At 38.9% G+C, this 21,457-nt stretch overlaps 1 protein-coding gene across 7 annotated transcripts; it reads left to right on the plus strand.

The window, feature by feature from the left end:
- Positions 1–203: 203 nt before the first annotated feature.
- LUC7L3 (LUC7 like 3 pre-mRNA splicing factor) lies at positions 204–21,243 on the plus strand. Of its 7 annotated transcripts, none has more exons than XM_084863526.1 (12): positions 204–471; positions 6,450–6,516; positions 7,557–7,642; positions 9,414–9,453; positions 10,202–10,346; positions 11,016–11,090; positions 12,591–12,695; positions 13,935–14,096; positions 14,450–14,733; positions 15,357–15,517; positions 19,125–19,265; positions 19,371–21,243. In XM_084863526.1, the coding sequence occupies exons 5-12, from the start codon at positions 10,224–10,226 to the stop codon at positions 19,553–19,555; spliced, it is 1,236 nt and encodes a 411-aa protein (XP_084719652.1). In that variant the 5' UTR covers positions 204–471; positions 6,450–6,516; positions 7,557–7,642; positions 9,414–9,453; positions 10,202–10,223; the 3' UTR covers positions 19,556–21,243. The 7 variants fall into 7 exon arrangements, 6 of the variants coding, with proteins under 6 accessions (XP_084719652.1, XP_084719649.1, XP_084719650.1 ...); XR_014793104.1 differs by lacking the exon at positions 7,557–7,642 and adding an exon at positions 17,722–17,847 and having other exon boundaries at positions 206–471; positions 19,125–19,318; positions 20,811–21,243; XM_084863523.1 differs by lacking the exon at positions 7,557–7,642 and having other exon boundaries at positions 206–471; positions 19,371–19,470; positions 20,811–21,243.
- The last annotated feature ends 214 nt before the right edge of the window (positions 21,244–21,457 follow it).

The following is a 21,457-nucleotide window of genomic DNA, read 5'->3' on the forward strand; positions in this document are numbered from 1 at the left end:
TCGGGAAGACGAGCGCTCAGGGAACTGGGTGGACCGGGCTGCAGGGAGGCTTCCCTCAGGCTCCCGGAGCGGAGTGGGCGGAGCCTATGGAGGGGCGGAGTCGCGTCCGGCCTCAGCTGGCCCCGCCCCCGGGCCGGCGGAAGCGGGCCCAGCCTTCGCCTCTCAGACTTGGGCGTGACCCCGAGGGCGCACGCGCGCGCACTGCACGCTGGGAAAGCGCCCGCGCGGCGGCCATTTTGTCTTATCGGCTTCTATTTGGAGGAGGCTTTTTTCGGCCAGCGTGCCGGCCGGAGAGGTTGGCGACGGTGGTGTCGCCGGCGCTTTCTTCTGTGGGTGCCGGGCTGGCGGGAGCAGCCGCTCGAGGGAAGCACCATGATTTCGGCCGCGCAGTTGTTGGATGAGTTAATGGGCCGGGACCGAAACCTGGCCCCGGATGAGAAGCGCAGCAACGTGCGGTGGGACCACGAGAGCGTAAGTCCCGCGGGCCTTGGCCTGTGCCCGGGCGCCGAGGGGGAGGGGAGCGGCGGGGCGCGGGCTGGGGCCCGCCGGGCCCGCGGCTCGACTCAGGGCGGGGGCCGGGACCGCGACGCTGTCGGTGTCTGAGCCCCTTGGCCGGCGGGAGCCGAGAGCGTGGCCCCGGAGGGAGGAGTCCGCCGGGCCCGGGGATAAGGGATGATTTGTTTTTGTTTTGGTATCGAGGAAGCGGAGAGGAGGACCCTTGGAAGAAATGAAAAGGGCCTTAATGAGGCAGGGGGACGCAGGGAAGGAGTTACTATTATATCAGAGGCTCCAGAACCTTCATTTCACAATGGAATAGGGGAAAGGACACATTCTTCCGTTATTTGGGCCGAGCGGCGTCGTTAGACCGACATTTGTGGCCAGGATTAGTGGTAAAGGAGTAGTGTATTATTTCAGTAACGGTCCAGTTTCTGAATGGAGGCTTATTTGGGGAAATGAATCTTTTAAAAGAGGTCATCACTTGGTAAGGTTCACCGTATTTGTAAATATTTGTTTGCAAATGTTGTTTGATGGCAGTATGTCCCAGTGAGCGCTTGTCAGGGCTCTTCCTTTCACAGAAAACCCACTTGGTTCTCTTAACCTTACGAGTAAGGGTCAATGTTATAACCCCAGCTTCGCAGATGAGACTGGAGAGGCTCAAGTTAAGTGGCGAAACCAAATCTTTGTGATCCTGCTCACGATTCTGTGCAGTTGGTTCTCTGAAAACACCATAATGTATTTCAGGTGTTTTTTTGTTTTTTGTTTTTTAACATGGAACATAACGGTTATTTTAAGCCTTACCTGAAGAACAGATGTAGGATTTTAACTTTCCTTGCCTTGCAGTTATAATCAAACAACATGGTCATTTAAAGGCAGTTGCTAATCAAAACATGAAGGAGTGGTTAAACAAAAAAAATTTTTTTTTTTTAAGTTAGCTGCTTACTTATTAAACACAGGCTTTGGTCAGAGTAAAATCCCTTTTGCAATGCGTGAAAACCAGTTAGTGCTACCTGAGTCCTTTCAGGTACTTTGCAAAATAAGTGTGTGATTAAAGGACAGGGATGTACCCGATTCCAAAGTGTGAGGTGTTATGGTAGAACTCATTGTGTGGGGTCAGATTCACATATTTAGCATTGACGTCAAGAGAAGTGAAGCTTTAGAAGGTTTGTAGGTTTTTAATATTTTGGGGGTTTTCCCCTTGTCTAAATAGGAGCCAGTAATTTTGTTGTTTGTAGGCATTTCTTATTCACAGTGAAGTAACTTTTCCTTTTACCACTTAACTCGGTAATCTTGCCATCTAAGCTTTCCCCCCAAAAAGGGCATTATGATTTAGTTGATGTACAAAAAAGACAATTAGCAATTTTGAATCAAAGGAAAAATTGCTTTTGATTGCCTCTGTGGACTGGAGCAGCCTCTGCCTGTACCTCCTTGGTTTTTTGAACAGTGTTGTGCAGAAACTTTGTTTCTGTGGTGGTATTTATTCCCACTGTTTCTGTGGTGGTATTTATTCCCACGTTGCATTGTATGTTACAGGTTTGTTTGTTACAGGTTTATAACATTAGTAGTGAGGCGCTCAGAATAGCAGTTTAGGTTTTATGTCATCCCAGCTGTAATAAATCTGCTTCATTTTCAGTTTTAGTGCATCTCGCTGATTTAAACTTTCGGTATTTGTCACCAAAATATTTTATGACTTTAATGACAGATTGCACTTCATTCCAGATTCAGGGATTTGAACAAGTCAGTTACTAGTATTTCAGATTCAGGACTGCAGGGGAAAGGTTGGCATTGACCAGGAACAAAGCACATGGCCCCTTCTCAATCAGTCAATTACTGTAGGCGATAATAAAGCTGCGGAAGTTGGTGGCATCACTTCCGGGTCATTTGGCTATTTTATACTGGCTGTTAGTGCTATTGGAGTAATGGGTAACTCTTGCATTTAAAAATGTAAGGGTTTCACCATTACTGGTATTTCAAAATATTTTTCTTTTTTTTTTAATATATATTTTATTGATTTTACACAGAGAGGAATTGAGAGGAATAGAGAGTTAGAAACGTTGATGAGAGAGAAACATCGACCAGCTGCCTCCTGCACACCCCCTACTGGGGATGTGCCCGCAACCAAGGTACATGCCCTTGACCAGAATTGAACCCGGGACCTTTCAGTCCGCAGGCTGACGCTTTATCCACTGAGCCAAACCGGTCTCGGCTCAAAATATTTTTCCATTTCCATTCCTATTCTAATTGAAAATTTTTCTTTGCAAATTTTGCACTAGTTGGGGAAAGCAATCTCGGCTGGATGAGGGTTTTTTTGTTTAATGATTGAAATGACTTTTACCTTAGTGGGTTTTTATTTTTTGTTTTGTTTTTTAGTTTTAAAAAAGTTTATTGATTTGAGAGAAAGGGGTGAGGGGAGAGACGACATCACTTTGTTGTTCTGTTTATTTATGCATTCACTGGCTGTTTATTGTATGTGCTCTGACCAGGGATCGAACCTGCAACCTTGGTTTATCAGGACGTTGCTCTTAACCGGCCAGGGCTTTATCTTATTATTAAAAGTAGTTCCTAGATGTCTATATTGGACCTGTATAATTTGTTTTAAATGTGGATTTCTGCATCTCACCCTGTCATCCTTCTAATTATGCGTGTCTGGGGGAAGACTCCAGAAATCTGCGTATTTTATAATGGCCTCTGAAGCATTCTACTGCTTCCTAACCCACCTCTTAGTCCTGGGTTCTTTGTGAGCAGAACTTGGGAAAGCTGGTTTTCAAGTATCAGATGCATCTGTGATACAAATTATCGACCTTTCATTCATTTGTGATGATGTATATTTTACCACTATCAAAATGGGAGTCTTGGGAAGGGCCTTTAGTACTTAACAGGCGTTTCCAACTTCTTTGCAGATTGCTTTGGATTTGAGAGAAAGTTTTCAGCTGGAGTGAAATCAGCCTTAATATTGTTCCAAGGATTCATTGACACACATTTTTTTGCCTCGTTTGCTAATATTTTATTCCTTGAGATTGTATTTTGCGTTAAACAGTTTTGTTAATCTTAGCCAACCGCAGTAATGAGGAAAACATATGATTTTAACTGCCTAGTGAGAGCAACTTTCAGTTCGTGTTCACATAAGAAGATTTCAGTGTTTGCCAGAGAAAGCATTAGAAGCCTTGTTGTTATCAGAATAAGAATTTAGTAGTTCAAAGTGAGATTGTTACATTATAGATCTCAACCCAAACGTGAAATTTTGTAACTGTTGACTTAACTCTGATTCTAATTATACCTAAAATGAGATTCCTTTTATCATTGTCAAATTAAGGTGTGCCCTCTGTTCTGTGGAAGTTTATTTATTTATTTTTTAAAATATACTTTATTGATTTTTCAGAGAGGAAGAGAGAGAGAGAGAGTTAGAAACATCGATGAGAGAGAATCATCGATCAGCTGCCTCCTGCATACCCCCTACTGGGGATGTGCCCGCAACCAAGGTACATGCCCTTGACCGGAATCGAACCCGGAACCTTTCATTCTGCAGGCCGATGCTCTATCCACTGAACCAAACCGGTCCGGCTGTGGAAGTTTATTTAAAAAGGGAAGTGAGCCCTGGCCAGGTCGCTCAGTTGGTTAGAGCATCATCCTGACATGCAGAGGTTGGGGGTTCGATCTCAGTCAGGGCACATACAAGAAGTAACCAATGAATGCATAATTAAGTGGAACTACAAATCAATGTTTCTCTGCCCCTCTTTCTAAAACATTTTTAAGGGGGGGGGGGAATTGAATGTTCTTTTCTAAAATCTTCAAAACGTTAACAGACATTGTCATCAACTTTGGAAGTTACTTAGAAAAGAAAAAAGCAGTTAAGACTTCTGTCCACGTTTTTACTTGTGAACTTTTAAGTTTTTTACTAGAGTCACCAAAATGTTCTTCTGTCAGAAATGCAGGCATTTCCTGCCTTACTCTATGCATGGTAGGTAAGTGTTGGTCTTGGAATTGCCAGCAGTCTGTTTGTTAACATGTGTTCTTAACTGCTGCTTGGTTTTTCTCCTCAAAACATAGGTAAGGAGTAGGGTGAATAGTATGAGCTTCTATGTACCCATACCCAATATGACATTATCAACACATGGCCAATGTTATCTCCTCTGTATTCTCTGCCCCTTCCATTATTTTGAAGAATTCATCACATGAACCTTAATGATATCATTATGTATTTCCAAAATACAGACTAAAAAAAGGGACAATACTATTTTGATACTGAAAATGTTAAGGTATTTGATTGATTGCTTTAGGGAAAGTGTGGGTATGGACTGTATCATTAGACTTGATTTCTTCACAAGGGGAGAAAGTAGCTTAAGTTAGTAATGGAGTGGTTCCTTATTTTATGAATTATGCTTTATTTTCTCGTCATTTATTATTTGTAAGTTGGGGAAATTCCTGCATTCGTTTATTCAACAAAAGTGTATTGCTCTTAAGCTACAGTAGTGTAGCATAGTATAGATACAGCACTTGGCCTGAGAGAACACCAGTCTGGTGGCAGATAGAAGGAGTAAATGCGCCTCCATAACACAATGTGGTAAGTGCCACAGTGAGAAAAGCGCAAGTGAAAGGTGCACCTCACCCCGCCTGGGGTATTTGGGAAGGGCGATCTAATTTTCAACCTTTTTCATCTCATGGCACACACAGACTAATTATATTCTCTGATACACCAAAAATATGTGTTTTTTTGTAGCTGTGACCAAAAGAAAAGTATAATTATTCACACCACACTGCTATTGTTGTGTTGGTTGTTGTCATTTTTTTTTTTTTTTTTTTTTTAATTTAACAATCTAAGGGAAAAGAGGTCAATGCCCCTGACTAAATTTGGGTATTGCGTGTCTTAAAAATTCTTTTGGTACCACAATTGCACCACAACTGTGGTGGAAGTGAGATTACGGAATGACAGGTATTCTTTTTTTTTACCCCATCAGTAAAATTTCCAGGTATTCCTGATTTTTAAATAAAAAAATGTATATGGGACAGTTTCAAAATAATAGGTTAACTGTTGCCAACATGATAAATTTAAAATGGAAGTAGAGTATCAAAAACAGAAATTGGATGTTATGTTTATTATGACTTGGTTCTGTAAATTGGTTCTGGTCTTTAACAATGTTAGAACAATAAGAACAATGTAGGGTGTTTTGGTGGGGTTTTTTAATATAAAAAATAAATATTTCTTTTTTTCTGGATATCTTCCCATATTTATTGTTGCTAATGAGGGGGAGTGATTAGTGATTTTAAAAGATGGTATCTCTTCCTTAGTCTTACATACCTCAATGAAATGCAGGAGTCCAGAAGCCACTAATCACCTAACTTAGGGGTGTCGAACTCAATCAGAGAAGGGGCCAAAATCTAAAATCCAGCCTAAATCGTGGACCGAATGGTTTACTGAACAGTCATAAACTGACAATGTCATAAACTGACAGCGGAGTGCAGTGATGACAGCGCGGTGCGGGCCACATTGCAAGGCCTGGCGGGCTGGATTTGGCCCGCGGGCCTTGTGTTTGACACATGTGACCTAACTAATAATGGTCTAATAAATGAAATTGTTCTTACACTTAACTTGGTTGAAAGATAAAGATCCAGAATTGAGAAAACAGTTATTTGGCACCTTTTCCTATATAGTTTTAAAACTGAAATTTTTTTTGCTGAAACGGGTTTGGCTCAGTGGTAGAGTGTCGGTCTACGGACTGAAAGGTCCCAGGTTCGATTCCTGTCAAGGGCATGTACCTTGGTTGCGGGCACATCCCTGGTAGGGGGTGTGCAAGAGGCAGCTGGTCGATGTTTCTCTCTCATCGACGTTTCTAGCTCTCTCTCCCTTCCTCTCTGTAAAATATCAATAAAATATATTTTTAAAAATTCTAAAAAAATAAAATAAAACTGAAATTTTTTTTTTAAAGTTAAGCACCTTTGTTTTTCTTTACTAGGTTTGTAAATATTATCTCTGTGGTTTTTGTCCTGCGGAATTGTTCACAAATACTCGTTCAGATCTTGGTAAGTGAATTTTCTATGTAACTTTTAATCAAATTTATGATTTAAAAAGGCATTTTACCATTATGAAAAGTTTTCTCTTAAAGGATTGTTGATAAAGAAATTTCTTTCCTGGCTTAGACTTTTGAATATATTAATAAATGTCACTTTAGTTAATTATACATATGTTTGTTTACATTCCCTCCTGAATCCTATCCACTAAAATGAAATTTTTAAAACAAAAATGGTATAAATAGAAGAGGAGATAACATTAGAGATGTCAACAAATTTTTGGAAGATGACAAAGTGGATGGAAGAGTAGCTACAAACTCAACAGAGCAGAGAAACCTGTACCCTAAAATTTAGCCTACAAAAGGGGATATTAAACCAAAATGTGTGTTTGATCAGCAAAACTGTGGACAGGCTCAGGATCTGGAGGCACCAGGTACCATAGAAGGCAGAGTTGAGTTATGGGACTAAAAAGGAAAGTCTAGTTAAGGGTTTTTCCACCTTGACATTTGACGTTTTGAACTGAGTAATTTTCTTGTTTTAGGGGTCTGTCCTGTGTTTTGTGGGATGTTTAGCATCATCCCTAGCCTCTAGCTGCCAATAGCACCCCCCAATTGTGACAACCAAAATGTCTCCAGGCACTGCCAAATGTCCTGGAGGAGACGGCTGTAATCCCCCTCTGGGAGGACCACTAGCCTAGGTGATCCAGCTCTTAAAACCTGTGCATATGGTGAATCTTCCTCTCTCATTCCTGAGGGTTACGTTCTGGAGAAATTCAAGAGACTAGTTCAACTGGACCACAAGATTAAAAATAAAATTATCCCAAGGATTGTACATAACTAGTATTGTGTTAGAGCCATACAAGAGGAGTTCACTAAGCACAATGCTTGCCCTATAGCATTAGGAGCACATTAGGGCTGGAAGAGGCTAGATATTGGGACTCCAGACATAGATGGCACAGGGCAGTAAAGAGTAAAATTGAAGACTGAGAGATTAACTGAGTCTATATTCTTAATAGTGGGGTTTTCCCATTCCCTCCTCTGCCCTGTTCCTAGAAGAAAACAGCCAGATGTTTTTCCCCAGGCAGAAGAGAAGAGGATTCTTTAGAGAAAGTGAACAGTTCCAGAGAAGTGACCTACAGGTACTGATCCTTGGGGAGTCTTTCTAAAAGAAAGTCTTGATGCCTGATTTTCCAGTGGGTAAAACTCCTGTTAGTTGACAAACCCTGTCTGTGCAAACCAACTTCCAGTCTGATGTTGGAAGTGTTTTCCAGACAAGGACACCAGTCAGACATTGAAGAAAACCTTCAACATGAAAGATTTACCAAAAATAATAGTAAAAAAAAGATTTTAGTGGAGTTAGAGATAAGGAACAGAAGAAAACTTAAAAGTTTTAACTAAATTTAGTGTCAGAGAAATTAGAAGATATCAGGAAGAATAGGATTCTATATAAAAATGAAACTTTTGAAAAACCAAAGAGCTCTTGAAATTAGAATTGATGAAATCGGTGGAAAATCAAGAAAATTTGCTGGATTGTTGGGTAATCAGACAGAAAAGATTTAAAATAATAGCCCAGCTCTCTTAATAGCTGAAAGAAGAGGCTAGGTAGAGAAAGCTTTTAAATTTTGCAATACTGAAGGATGTTAGTCTCTAGATTGAATGTGGCCTTCATGTACTCAGCACGTGAGGGGAAAAGATCCATACCAAGAAGACACACCATTGTGAAATTTCAGAACACGTTGGAGGTGGGGCACACAAGATGGTGAATCAGGCTGGCTTGAGGTTTGTCAGTAACAGCACTGGAAGCCTGAAGACATTGGAGAAACGTCCTGAGGATTCTGACTGAAAAGTATTTTTATCTAGGCTGGCTTTATGGCCAAAGGTGAAAGTGTGAGGGTGTAAAGAGATTTTCTTTTTTCAGAAATGCAAGGTCTCAACAAATGTATCTCCCCTGAACCTTTTCCCTGGAAACTCTTCCGACACAAGGGCATAAGCCAAGGAGAAAAACGAGATCCAGTACACCGTATTCAATACAGAACAGAAAAGGAACTTCTTAGGATGACAACTCTCTTAGTGAGCTTAGAAAATAAGCAGCCCATATTGAAGAGTACAGAAAATTCGTGGAAGAAATGGAAGCTGATTTTCTGATGTGTTTTGAGTCTTGAGGGAAGTTATTGTTGAGATAGTTTTCTGTTGCTGAGATAAAGTGTTTGAGAAGAATTTGGAAGTAAATAGGAAACTAAACAAATGAATTGCAACAAAGTATGAAGTGTATTCAATGTCAGTATAACGCATCTTTTGTTGGCTCAGCCGTTAATAGTACTTACATAGTCAAAGTATAAATACTGAATAGTTATTTAATCTAAAATTTTGATGCCGAAAATAAATCACCTAAAATAAGCATAGAATTTATGACTATATGGATACTTTATAAATATCCAGAAGAAACAATACTTTATAAATATCCAGAAGAAATGACTAACAGTTAAAATTAGTAGCCTTTTAGAGGTGGGAAGGGATGAGAGTAGGGTGCCAGTCTTGTATTGTTTGACTACATGTACAAATATTCAAAATTAACAAGATGTCAGTGGTGATTCTGACCAGTAGTCCACCCTCATCAGAGTTTTTTCTTGGGTGGCAGTACGGAACAATTCTCTTTCCTCCCACTCTCTCCTTTCTTAACATGTAGTTGCTCTCCATTATACTGATCTCTTAAGACTAAGGAAAACAGTGTTCATGTGCTTATTTGGGCATGTTGCTTCATGATTTGGTATGCTCGATTTAGGTCCCTACAAACTACTCAAATGATAAAATGAATCTTTTTCCCCTTTTTCTGAAGAAGGAACGTCTTTTTATTTTTGGAAGAGGAAAAGTTGGTAAGGTCACCAATGCTTCTCTTTTTTCCCCCTTCAGGTCCATGTGAAAAAATTCATGATGAAAATTTACGAAAACAGTAAGTTACTTTTTTGGGGGGGAGGGGGGATCATTCCCCCATCTCCCTTCCTCCCAGTCATTGTTGGTTTAAAGAGGAAAAGGATTGAAGAAACAATTGGAAATAGTGTGAAATGAATGCCTGATAGAGGTCCGTCCTATTCATTAGTTGGGGGGAAGGGGTGGTAGAAAGTCATAGCTTTCAATAATGAAACGTCACAGCTGCTTATTGACACCCTGGTTTTATAAATGAGACTTGTCCAGGTCACAGATAAAATATAGTAGAAGAGCTGGTATTGAAGCACCTAGATTTGCCTGATTGTAAAACCTATTCTCTTAACCAAACATAATGTTAAATATTACCTTCCCTTTACCAGGAGGGAGGGCCAACTAGAAAATCTCTTCTTAAATACCTAGTTTACTTTTATTTTTTATTTTTTTAAAATATATTTTTATTGATTTTTTTTCAGAGAGGAAGGGAGAGAGATAGAGAGCTAGAAACGTCGATGAGAGAGAAACATCGATCAGCTACCTCTAGCACACCCCCTACTGGGGATGAGCCCGCAACCAAGGTACATGCCCTTGACCAGAATCAAACCTGGGACCTTTCAGTCCGCAGACCCACGCTCTACCACTGAGCCAAACCGGTTTTGGCCCTAGTTTACTTTTAGACTAAATGCAACTATGGGACTTGTTAAAGTAGAATATGTGAGTTGTAATAATAGAGATATGGAAAAAATTTAATGTTTGTTTATTTTCGTTTTTATCAGGTATGAAAAGAGTTCTCGTTTCATGAAAGTCGGCTATGAGAGAGATTTTCTTCGATACTTACAGAGCTTACTTGCAGAAGTAGAACGTAGAATTAGACGAGGCCATGCTCGTTTGGCATTATCTCAAAACCAGCAGTCCTCTGGGGTGAGTATAAATTAATTTACAGTTTTTGTAAAGTGTCTTTGTTTCCTGGAGAACTTTCTAGTATTGAAACTTGTGTTCATGTTCATTCATTACTCTGTGTTCTTTTAGAACAGTGGTTCTCAACCTTTCTAATGCCACAACCCTTTAATACAGTTCCTCATGTTGGGGGTCACCACAACATGAGGAACTGTATTATACGGTCTCGGCATTAAAAAGGTTGAGAACCACTGTTTTAGAATGACAGAAAACTTATTTGAAAGGCATTTTTTCAATCTTCATTAGTAAACTAGAGGCTTGATGCATGAAAATCCATGCAAGAGTAGGCCTTCCTTCCTCTGGCTGCCGGGACCTGGGCTTCCCTCCTCTGGCCGCCCGCCGGCACCCAGGAGTGGGACTGGCTTCCCTTTGGCTCTTCTTGGTCAGGAAGGACGTCTGGTCTAATTAGCATATTACTCTTTTAATATTATAGGTGTATTACTGATTTTGCTAATCATAAGATTTTTCTCTTAAATATCAGTAACTGACTATGTAATTGACTAACAGGAATTGAAGATAACAGTTACTATTGTGATTCAGCATTTTAATTATTAAATACAAATAATATGTGAGAATTTGAATATATATTTTTGTTCTTTAATATTTGCTAATACATTTTATTATTTTCAATAGGCAGCTGGCCCAACAGGCAAAAACGAAGAAAAAATTCAGGTTCTAACAGATAAAATTGATGTACTCCTGCAACAGGTAAGAACTGTGTACATTAAGTGTCAGGAAATACTTGGAATAAACATTTAACCAAAGAAGATAGGAAGATGGCAAATAAATATGTGTAAAGGTGCTCAATATCCTTAGGAAAATACAAATTAAAACTACAAGATACTTGTACACCTCTTAGAATAGCTAAAATTAAAAAGACTGACCATATCTGGTGTTAGTGAAGATGTGGGCAACCTGCAACTATAGTACACTGCTGGTGGAATATAAATGGTACAACCACTCTGTAGAAGAGTTTTATATATTTCTTAAGGTAAAGGAGATACCATGAGCCATTTCCCTACTAGATATTTATCCAAGAGAAATTAAAACATGTTTACACAAAGAGCTATATACCAATGTATCAATGTGTATAGCAACTTTATTCATAGTAGGCAAAAAAAACACACCAAAACCCCAACTAAAATGTCTATCAACAGGTGAATGGATAAATAAATTATGATGTATCCATGCAATGGAATACTATTTGGTAATAATATAAAGGAACTAGAGGCTCAGTGCATGAAAATTTGTGGATGGGTAGGGTCTCTAGGCCTGGCTGGCGATCAGGGCCCATCTGTGTGACCACTGGTGGGGTGATTGGGGCCTCTTGCTTGCACCACCTTAGCTGGCCATGGTGTCGCCTGCTCGCCATTCCCACTCCCTGCTGCCACCACCATTGGTTGGGGCAGGGGTCCTCAAACTTTTTAAAGTGGGGGCCAGATCACGGTTCCTCAGATAGCTGGAGGGCCGGACTATATGAACTACTAATTCCTACTGTAACACCTTGGCTGCGCTCACTGCCCAAAAAACCTGGCGGGCAGGATCAGACTCCCCTGGGGGCTGCATGTGGCCCGTGGGCCGTAGTTTGAAGACCCCTTGGTTGGGGCCTGTTGGCAGGGGGAAGCTCCTGTGTTAAGTCTCTACCCCCCGGTGGTCAGTGCATGTCATAGCAATCGGTCTTTCTGCCATTCAATTTGCATATTAGGATTTTATATAGGTAGATTACATGTAACAGTATGATGAATTTTAAGGTAATTAGGCTGAGTGAAAGAAGCCAGGCCACAGCCGCCACCACCCCACCCCCACCCCCCCCCCCAGGGTGCATAGTTTCACTTACATAAAATTTTACAAAATGCAAATAATCAATAGTGAAAGAAAGCAAATTAGTGGTTGCTTGGGGAGGAGATACTACAGAAGCATAATGAAATCTATTGGGGTGGTGGATGTTTTCATTAGATGACGGTATTGGTTTCATGTGTGTCAAAACTTACCACATTGTGCACTTTAAAATAAGTAGCTTATTATATGTCAAGTATACTTCCTTAATGCTATACAAAAATCAAAAGGGTGAATTAAACACGGAAGCTTCAGTGAACAAAAACAGAAAGACCCAAACAACCATGCTAATGAAGCGTGGGGAGAGGGGAGATATTTGGATGATTTCGTTAGAAAGGAGCTTGAATGTGTTTGTTTTAATCCCCTCCCTAGATTGAAGAATTAGGATCTGAAGGAAAAGTAGAAGAAGCCCAGGGAATGATGAAATTAGTTGAACAGTTAAAAGAAGAGAGAGAATTACTTAGGTCCACAACATCGGTGAGTAGCAACCTCATTTTGATTTACCCAGGCTGTTTGCTGTGAATTACTAGAACTATTTTTGAGACCCTCTGTAAACAACTTTCTAGTGTTCTACATCAAGAATCAGCAAACTTTTATCACAAAGGGCTGCATAGCCCTAGCTGGTTTGGCTCAGTGGATGGAACATCAGCCTGCAGACTGAAGGGTCCCAGGTTGGATTCCGGCTACGGGCACATGCCTGGGTTGCAGGCTTGATCCCCAGTAGGGGGCATGCAGGAGGCAGCCAGTCAATGATTCTCATCATTGATGTTTCTCTCTCCCTTTCCCCTCTCTGAAATCAATAAAATATATATATATATATTTTTTAAAAAGGGTTGCATAGTGAATATTTTAGATTTGCAAGCCACGCTGTCCTGAGGCAGCTGCCTACCTGTGCCTTTAGGAAAGCAGCTTTAGACAATACATAAAGAAATTGGTGAGGCTTCCTATCCAATAAAACTTTATTTACCTCTAGCTGCTGGCTTGCCAACTGGTGTCTTATATCATCATGTGTACTCTTGGGATTATTGTACACCTATCAGAATAGCTAAAATAAAAAAGACTGACAATTCCAAGTGTTAATGAAGATGGGGCAAACTGGAACTATCTTATTTGTGGTTTTTGTTGTTGTTTGTGTTTTTTACTCAGTACCTAGTAATCTTGAATATTGGTATACTCTGAAGGGATCTTCAGCTTTTAATAAACTGTCTTAGAGAATATGTATTCATGGGTATTTTTTTTTCCTTTCTTTTTTTTAATTTATTTTTTTATTCGTGGATATTGATTGTAGATTATAATTGGTTCCCAACTGCTGACTAGGATATGTTCAGATTATGTTCAGTTAGTACCTTAATGATTTTGGAAAACATTTTTAGTATGGAGGTGACACCTCTAGCCTATTACACCTAAGCAAAAAATGAACTTACAGAGTATAAAATAGGTAGCTTTTTAAAAAGATTAACTTTTTCAAAGATAGTGCAGGTAATTCAATGGTTACAGTTGAGCAGTGAGGACTCGGCATTGCCTGGATGAGATGAAGAGTGGTTTCTATTGTCACCCTTCCCCTCTCAAAGTACAGCAGCTGCTGCTCGGCATTATGGCCGAGGGAAATGGGAAATGGCAGTTCACAAAAGTGAAAGTCTGTGCTAAATGTTAAGTATTCTTTTGGGGTTTGTTTTCTCTTCCTCAGACATTCTTATAACTGATTTGTCGTTTTAGACAATTGAAAGTTTTGCTGCCCAAGAAAAACAAATGGAAGTGTGTGAAGTGTGTGGAGCCTTTTTGATAGTAGGAGATGCCCAGTCCCGGGTAGATGACCATTTAATGGGAAAACAGCACATGGGCTATGCCAAAATTAAAACGACTGTAGAAGAATTAAAGGTAAGTTTCTTTTAAACATATGTTTTAGCAATAGCTAACACTATATTTTATTATGGCTAAAGATTGATTATGTAAACTTCTTGGTGATATTTTGTTAGTGTGGTGTTTGAGGCAGTGATAATCCCTATAAAATTTTGCTTAATCAGTTAGATTAGAAAACTATTTTTGCACCCCATGAAATTGGGGGAAAGAATTTTTCTAAGAATTTAGTCATGTAATGGTATCTCGTGTATGTATGTGGTGTTGGAATTTCCTGTAATTTTCTAAGTTGGTTTACAAATGTTCCATGTTAAGTTACCATTGTTTGACAATGTCTTTAAAGGTTATAGCTCTAAAAGTATTTATTTCCTTAGGAAAAATTAAGAAAAAGAACTGAAGAACCTGATCGTGATGAGCGTTTAAAAAAAGAGAAGCAAGAACGAGAAGAAAGAGAAAAAGAGCGGGAGAGAGAAAGGGAAGAAAGAGAAAGGAAAAGACGAAGAGAAGAGGAAGAGAGAGAGAAAGAGAGGGCTCGAGACAGGGAGAGAAGAAAGAGAAGTCGTTCACGAAGTCGCCACTCAAGCCGAACTTCTGACCGAAGATGCAGCAGGTCTCGGGACCACAAAAGATCGCGAAGTAGAGAAAGAAGGCGAAGCAGGTTTGTAGAACACGTGAGACAGTGCCTGGTGCACTGTGCGTGGACTAGGAAAAACAGTAATAATTACCAGTGTTATTCCTTGGTACTTGGGCTGGTTTTCAGTATCGTTAAGCACGAGGATGGATTATGAAAGTTGAATCAGTAAACTTAATCCATCTTCGAGACAAATTCTTGGCAATTCCCATCAGTATGGGGAGGTTTGAGGCAATCCTACTTAGGATTACTAGCGGTCTTTTAAATGTTTCTCTTCTCAGTGTCCTGAGAAAACATTTAAATCGTAAGTTTTTTTAGGTAAGATGATCTACTTTTGCTTTGTACCGCATCAAGCATAATTAAGAACTAAAACATGTAACTAATTCTTTAAAAACACAAAAATATGAAATTTTTAAAATTAGAGTTGTGATTAAAGAAGAGGGGTCAAAGAGCATGATAACTATCTTAGCACTATTTGAAAAATTGAAGTTAGATTTTCAATTAAGATTTCTAGTGTAAATGGGTTTAGTAAATTATATTCATTTGCCTTTTAAGGGGAAATTTAGTTTAATCTTGTATTTATTCAGTGGTTTATAATTTTTCTCCTTGTGATATCAGCTGAAATCGCTTTCCTTTCATTTTAAATTAAGAAGTAGAGATCGCCGAAGAAGCAGAAGCCATGATAGATCAGAAAGAAAGCATAGATCTCGTAGTCGGGATCGAAGAAGATCAAAAAGCCGGGATCGAAAGTCGTACAAGCACAGGAGCAAAAGTCGGGACAGAGAACAAGATAGAAAATCCAAGGAGAAAGGTTAGTTTACGTGAGAATTTTACTCATTAAGTACTGTTTTTACACTCTTGCTGCCTCAATCTTCTTTGAAATGGCAGGGTTCCATTTGCAAGCTATCCTCCTTTTCACTTATTAGTGATCACCATTCAGTGGGAGACAGGCATCATTGTCCCCTCTCCTGCTCTAATTTGTAAGAATTACAGTTGACCTGGGTTTTTCTTGGGACACATTAAAACTACATTATTCAATTTATAACCTGAAGTCTTATCATCTAGATTATTCTAAGTGTTGCATTACCTTTCAGGGTTTTTAATATATTAACTTTGTTATTGGCAGCATTTTTTTTTATTTTAAATCTGCTGTAGTGTTCCATAATATGTCTTGCAGAGTAAATGTACACTGTTGCGTTGGTCCTCATGTGTAACATTCATGTACCTTAATAATTAACTTTTTAAAATATATATTTTTATTGATTTCAGAGAGGGAGAGATAGAAACATCAATGAGAGAGAATCATTGATCAGCTGCTTCCTGTACGCCCCCTACGGGGGGGTCGAGCCTGGAACCTGGGCATGTGCCCTTGACTGGAATCAAACCTGGGACCCTTCAGTCCACAGGCTGATGCTCTATCCACTGCGCCAGACCAGCTAGGACAGTAATTAACTTCTTAGTTCACAGAAGTTGAATATCTTATCATGTGTTTTAACTATGTTTCCTATTGAAACATGCTGTTTCCTCTCTACTTTGTTTTCTGTGGCATTTTAGTATTTGGTTTATTGTGCACTATTAATGGACTGTCTCATTTGGTCTTTGGCATGTTTTCACAAGGATATTCTCATCCTTTAACTTAGCCTGTATTGAAAGATAATTCTTTTAATCATAGAGGTCTTTCTGCATTTTCTTCAGGTTCTTAGAGCATCTTTTATTTTATATTAACTGTTCTGCTCTGCATGACATTAGGAATGAGAGGGCCTGTTTCTAATTTCTTGGCTCTGCTTGTTCCATGCTGTTCTGCCTGTGTCCATGTTTGATCACATGTAATATGTGTGCTGCTGTTTGAGCTTATTGTTCCAGACTTTCATGTGGTACTCGTTTACAATTTTTATGGAGCTAGCTTGTTCTGAATTTTTGGGTTGGAGGGTGTCAGACTCGGGTTTTTGCTAGAGTGAATTAGAGAACTAGCAGCGCAAATAGTAAACTTTTTTTGTCTTTTGCTTATATTTTTCCTGAAATCAGTTCACTGTCTTTTAAAATATATTTACATACATTGGCTTGAACAGCTTTTTAAAACTCCATGAGCTTTTTAGTATTTGTCGTTTAAGTTCAGAAATTACTTCTGTGATTCAGAGGGTTACAAAGGAATAACTGTTAGTTTTGAGAAAGTTTCACCCAACATTTTTGGAAGACTTTCTGTATGATGTATTTTTGGGGTGACGGGTCAACTCTTAAGAGGCAGATATTGATGTCAGAGATCAAATTAATCACTTATCTTTGAGAACTAAAGCTCTTTGGTATAATATCATTCATGTTACTTAAAATAGTTGGATTGGTTCTCAGGGACAAAAGTTAGCTAGCTTTCATAGCTATCTGGGATCAAAGTTGAGCAATAAAAGCCACTGGCTTAAAACAGATGTGCTTACGTAATTTCTGGGTAGAGCAAAAAGATGTCTGAATTGCTTAGCTATAATCCTGATTGTAATGACATCAAGGAATGCAATATAACTTTTAAGTAACTAAGATGTGTTGAGTTTAGAATATGGACAAACGGGGATTTTCCTGGTGAGATACTGAGGAAAGATAGAAGGCTTGATTCAGAGAAAACTGCATCAGATCTATCTTGTAAGGCTGAGTATACTGTGATAGATTATCTTAAACTTTGGGGCCTCTTTTAGAGTGATAGGATTTTATTGGCTTTGAATTGCCACTCAGGCACTCCCAGGTATATAAATGACTGAAGGTCTGAACTTTGAGGCCAGATATGAGCAGTAGCCAACAATTGATGATGCTAATGAGTAAGAGGGAGCTCACTGCTCCAGGTGCTGTGATGGAAGCACTTTATCTGACTCGCAATGGAAAGTGATTTCTCACACAAACCCATTTTTCTTACCACCAACCAATTTAGGGTGCTCTCTTTGTTAAGAGAGTTTCTTTTTTAATCCATAGCCTTAAAATCCACCACACTTCGTGGATGTCCTAGGACTATTAAGATCTACCATATTTACATAGGGCAGAAGATCAGATTATTGGACTGACTACTAGTCCTCTTCGGGGCAACAAGACGACTCTTCCTCCTTGAAGCTGCCTGTGCACCGGAGAAGCCCATAAGGCACAAAGGGAGGACTTTCCCACAAGGTCAGTTAGAGCACACTGTACTGGCACAGTTCTCATGAGTGGACAGACAGACATGAAGCAAGTCCTGCCGTCAGCTACTAGGACATTGCTTTGTGCCTTTGCAAGTGTTGTGGACTGACCATGCTCCTACACATAAGATCTTCAGTTCTTACATTCTTTGGATGGTGCCCCTTATACCATATTTTGTTTTCATTCCCATTCCTCTCCCAGTTACTAATGTCACGTCTTAACACCTTTGTCCAGATTCTGTGAAGGGTTCTGCTCTTAAAGCATCTGTCTTAAGAACTAGTCTGCCAGACCCGCTATTCTTAACTTATTTGTAAGGAGAAAGAATGTGGTTTTTTTCCAGGAAGTTTGTAGGATGCTTTAACATTTACTGTAGAAAACTTTCGTTAGGTAATACTTGGAACTGAAAAGGCTAGACTGTACTTACTCTGTGTACCACTTTTTACCTTTAGCCTGAGGCCTCACCATTCCAAAGAAAACAGTACAAGAAAAACATCGAGATTCACTTTTTCATTCTTTATTTGCAGCTGAGTTGAACTTAATGTCTCCTTTTGGCAAAACAACTCGAGTTGGCCTAAATATTGTATTTCTTAGCAAAGCATAAAATGGTTCAGTACTTGGGTTGAGATTTAAGATCCACTTTCTTTCATTGGGCTTGTCCTTGGATATTCAAATATCCTTTATGTAATAAAAGCGTAGTATGCAAATTGTCCCCTCAACTGGGAGTTGTCCGGGAGTTCAGTCGGGGTGGCCCTGGCCAGGGGAGGGGAGGGAGGCCTTGGCCCACACCACTAGGGATCCTACCAGTGCACGCATTTGTGCACTGGGCCTCTACTATCGATATGTAAGCAATCTTTTGTACTTAAAAATAGTTTGAGAAATGTTCCTACTAAATATACAACTTTTTTCACCCATTGAACTTAGTTTACTTCGTGTGAACACAGCTTCTGTGTACTGTCTTCCATATCTTTCCCATTGCTTTTTGGTGGTTTTTACCCTAGATAAAACTTACTTAACTTTTAGTTTCTGCAGTGATTTGGAGTTACCTGTACTTTAGCTTATCACTAGATTGATAATTTTCCCACTATTTGATTTCTCTGATTCCCCATTCCTCCATAAATTACTGATTTTATCTCTTTCATAGATTGACCAAACTGTGCACTTACAGTCTGTAGGAAGTGATTGTCTTTTTATCTCTTGATTGTTTCACTTTTCAAAGTGTCATGTATTTTACTTTAAACATCCATGATCAATGTCTTCTTTTATGGCAGAAAAGAGGGGATCTGATGATAAAAAAAGTAGTGTGAAGTCCAGTAGTCGAGAAAAACAGAGTGAAGACGCAAACACTGAATCAAAGGAAAGTGATACCAAGAATGAGGTCAATGGGACCAGTGAAGACATTAAATCTGAAGGTGACACTCAGTCCAATTAAAACTGATCTGATAAGACCTCAGATCAGACAGAGGTAAGTGTATTGTTTCTCACTTTGATTAGGGCTTTTTGTTACTGTTTGACAGTGCAGCGTAAGTATGCACAGATGAAGATGGAACTAAGCCGAGTAAGAAGACATACATCTTCTGAAGGAAAAGACAGTGTAGTCCTGCAAAACATTTTGAGGTACATTGTTTTGTCTCAGCTATTTTGTAGCAGACTCGTGCCCCCATTAGTGTGCCTCTTTGGAAATTATTGCCCACATTTGTAATATAGTCGCCATTGAAAAGTTAATTATCCTTTTTTTAGGGATTTTGCTGTCATTTCTTTTTATTTTTTTAAATAAAAAGGTTGAACTGTTTTTTTTTTTTCTTTTTGGTATTAAGTCCATCTTGTGTTGGTACATTGGCAGAGACATTGCTTTAAAAACTTAAATATTTCTGAGGCACATGTTGGACTACTTTGTTTTAATTAAACTGCTAGTTATTTCTTTGTCAAGGATGTTTCTAGTTTTTTGCTTTATTGCCTTGCATTCTAATGCAGTTTGTTCTGTAACTCGAGAGCCAGTAGCATTGGATTGATGGAAGTGTAGGGTTTATGAATTATTGCAGCTGACTACCATACCTCACACAGCGTTGGTGTTGTGAGCGGCCCATGAAAAGCCAAATTAAAAATCAAGGATTCAGTCAAACTAAGCAGGTACTCATGCCAGGTACTCCTTTCTCTACCCACATCCATGTTTGAATGCTATTGCCTGTGATCTTTACGCTTAACTGTTGTGTATCTTTTTTGTTCTTTACAAGAAGCACAGAGGGGTTTTTTGTGTATTGCGTGAAACTTATAAATCAAATGTTAACAGAATGGAATTTTTTTTCAACTGTATGTAGGGATGCAGTGGTGCCCAGAATTAGATATCTTTAAAGAATTTTAAATACAATAAACACTTCATATTATTCGCCTTGTTACATTCAATGCAATTCTCAAGTCTTTAAGAGGTATGTGTTTAATATTTCCTACTGTGTAGGAGAATTTCAACCATAGGTATATAGGAATAGTCACTGGCTGATAAGCTAAAGCAGCAGTGAAAGCAAGGATAGACATTTTCAGTCTGTGAAATACAAAGAGCTGATGAACCATACAGAATGAATTTGGGTTTTTAAAGAACTGTTAAAAGTCAGGCTTTATCAGAGTTCTTAAAACCTACAAACTATTCATTCTTTGGGCTAGTGGCGTGGGGTAGAACATTTCTAATGAAAGGAAGTACCAATTAGTTGATTTATCGGCGGCATTCCTTTTCTAGAACAGCAGTATATTGTGATGTCTATGTGAGCCATTCCCACATAGGCAAGTAAACACAGGCACATGGCTTTAAGACCACACTGATGCCTTGGTAATGAAAAAGAATACAAAGACATTCCATATACATATATTATTAGCAGTTAGTGACTGGGCCAACACTTAGTCATAAAAGTTTGCCTTTTTACATGTTGTCTAATTAATATTTTTCCCCAAATTTTGCATTATAGGACTACTGTTCGAAGATTTTTGGAAGAAAACTGAAAACGGCATAAAGTGAAGACCGACATTAAAATGAGGTGAAAGAAAACTATAGTGGCATAGAAAAAGTATAAAGCTCAGTTAGTTGTTTTTTTTAATTATTATTATTAAAAATTAATTCAGGACTCATGTGACCTACCAGATTTCAGAACATGTGTTAATATATATGCCACTGAAAACTTAGGTCATGTATCATATTTTTTTCTTTAAGACTTTTTAAGAAATATTACCTAAACATGTGGCTTGCTCAGTGTTTAATTGCAAATTTTCACTCTTGGACTTTGAAAACAGGATTAAACGTTAGTATTCGTGTGAATCAGACTAAGTGGGATTCCATTTTTACAACTGCTATTCCTAGCCTTGGATTTAGAGTGAAAATAAAGTATCTCTGACTTTCTGTTACAGATTTGATTGTCTCTGTCATTGAAAGTTTTAGTATTCATCTTTTTCTAATAAAGGCATTGACTCTGAACTAGTCCCTTGTTTTAAATATAAGAGGTATATTGTTAATAAAGGTATTAGTGCACAGTTTTATGTGGTTCTGTTTAAGACTAATTTTTATAGAATTTCCACAGTTTGAATGTTTTTAATAATGGTGCTTCAATTTGGGGTAGTT

The sequence above is a fragment of the Pipistrellus hanaki genome (assembly GCF_964339955.1).
Source record: "Pipistrellus hanaki genome assembly, chromosome: 16".
Taxonomy (NCBI): Eukaryota; Metazoa; Chordata; class Mammalia; order Chiroptera; family Vespertilionidae; genus Pipistrellus; species Pipistrellus hanaki.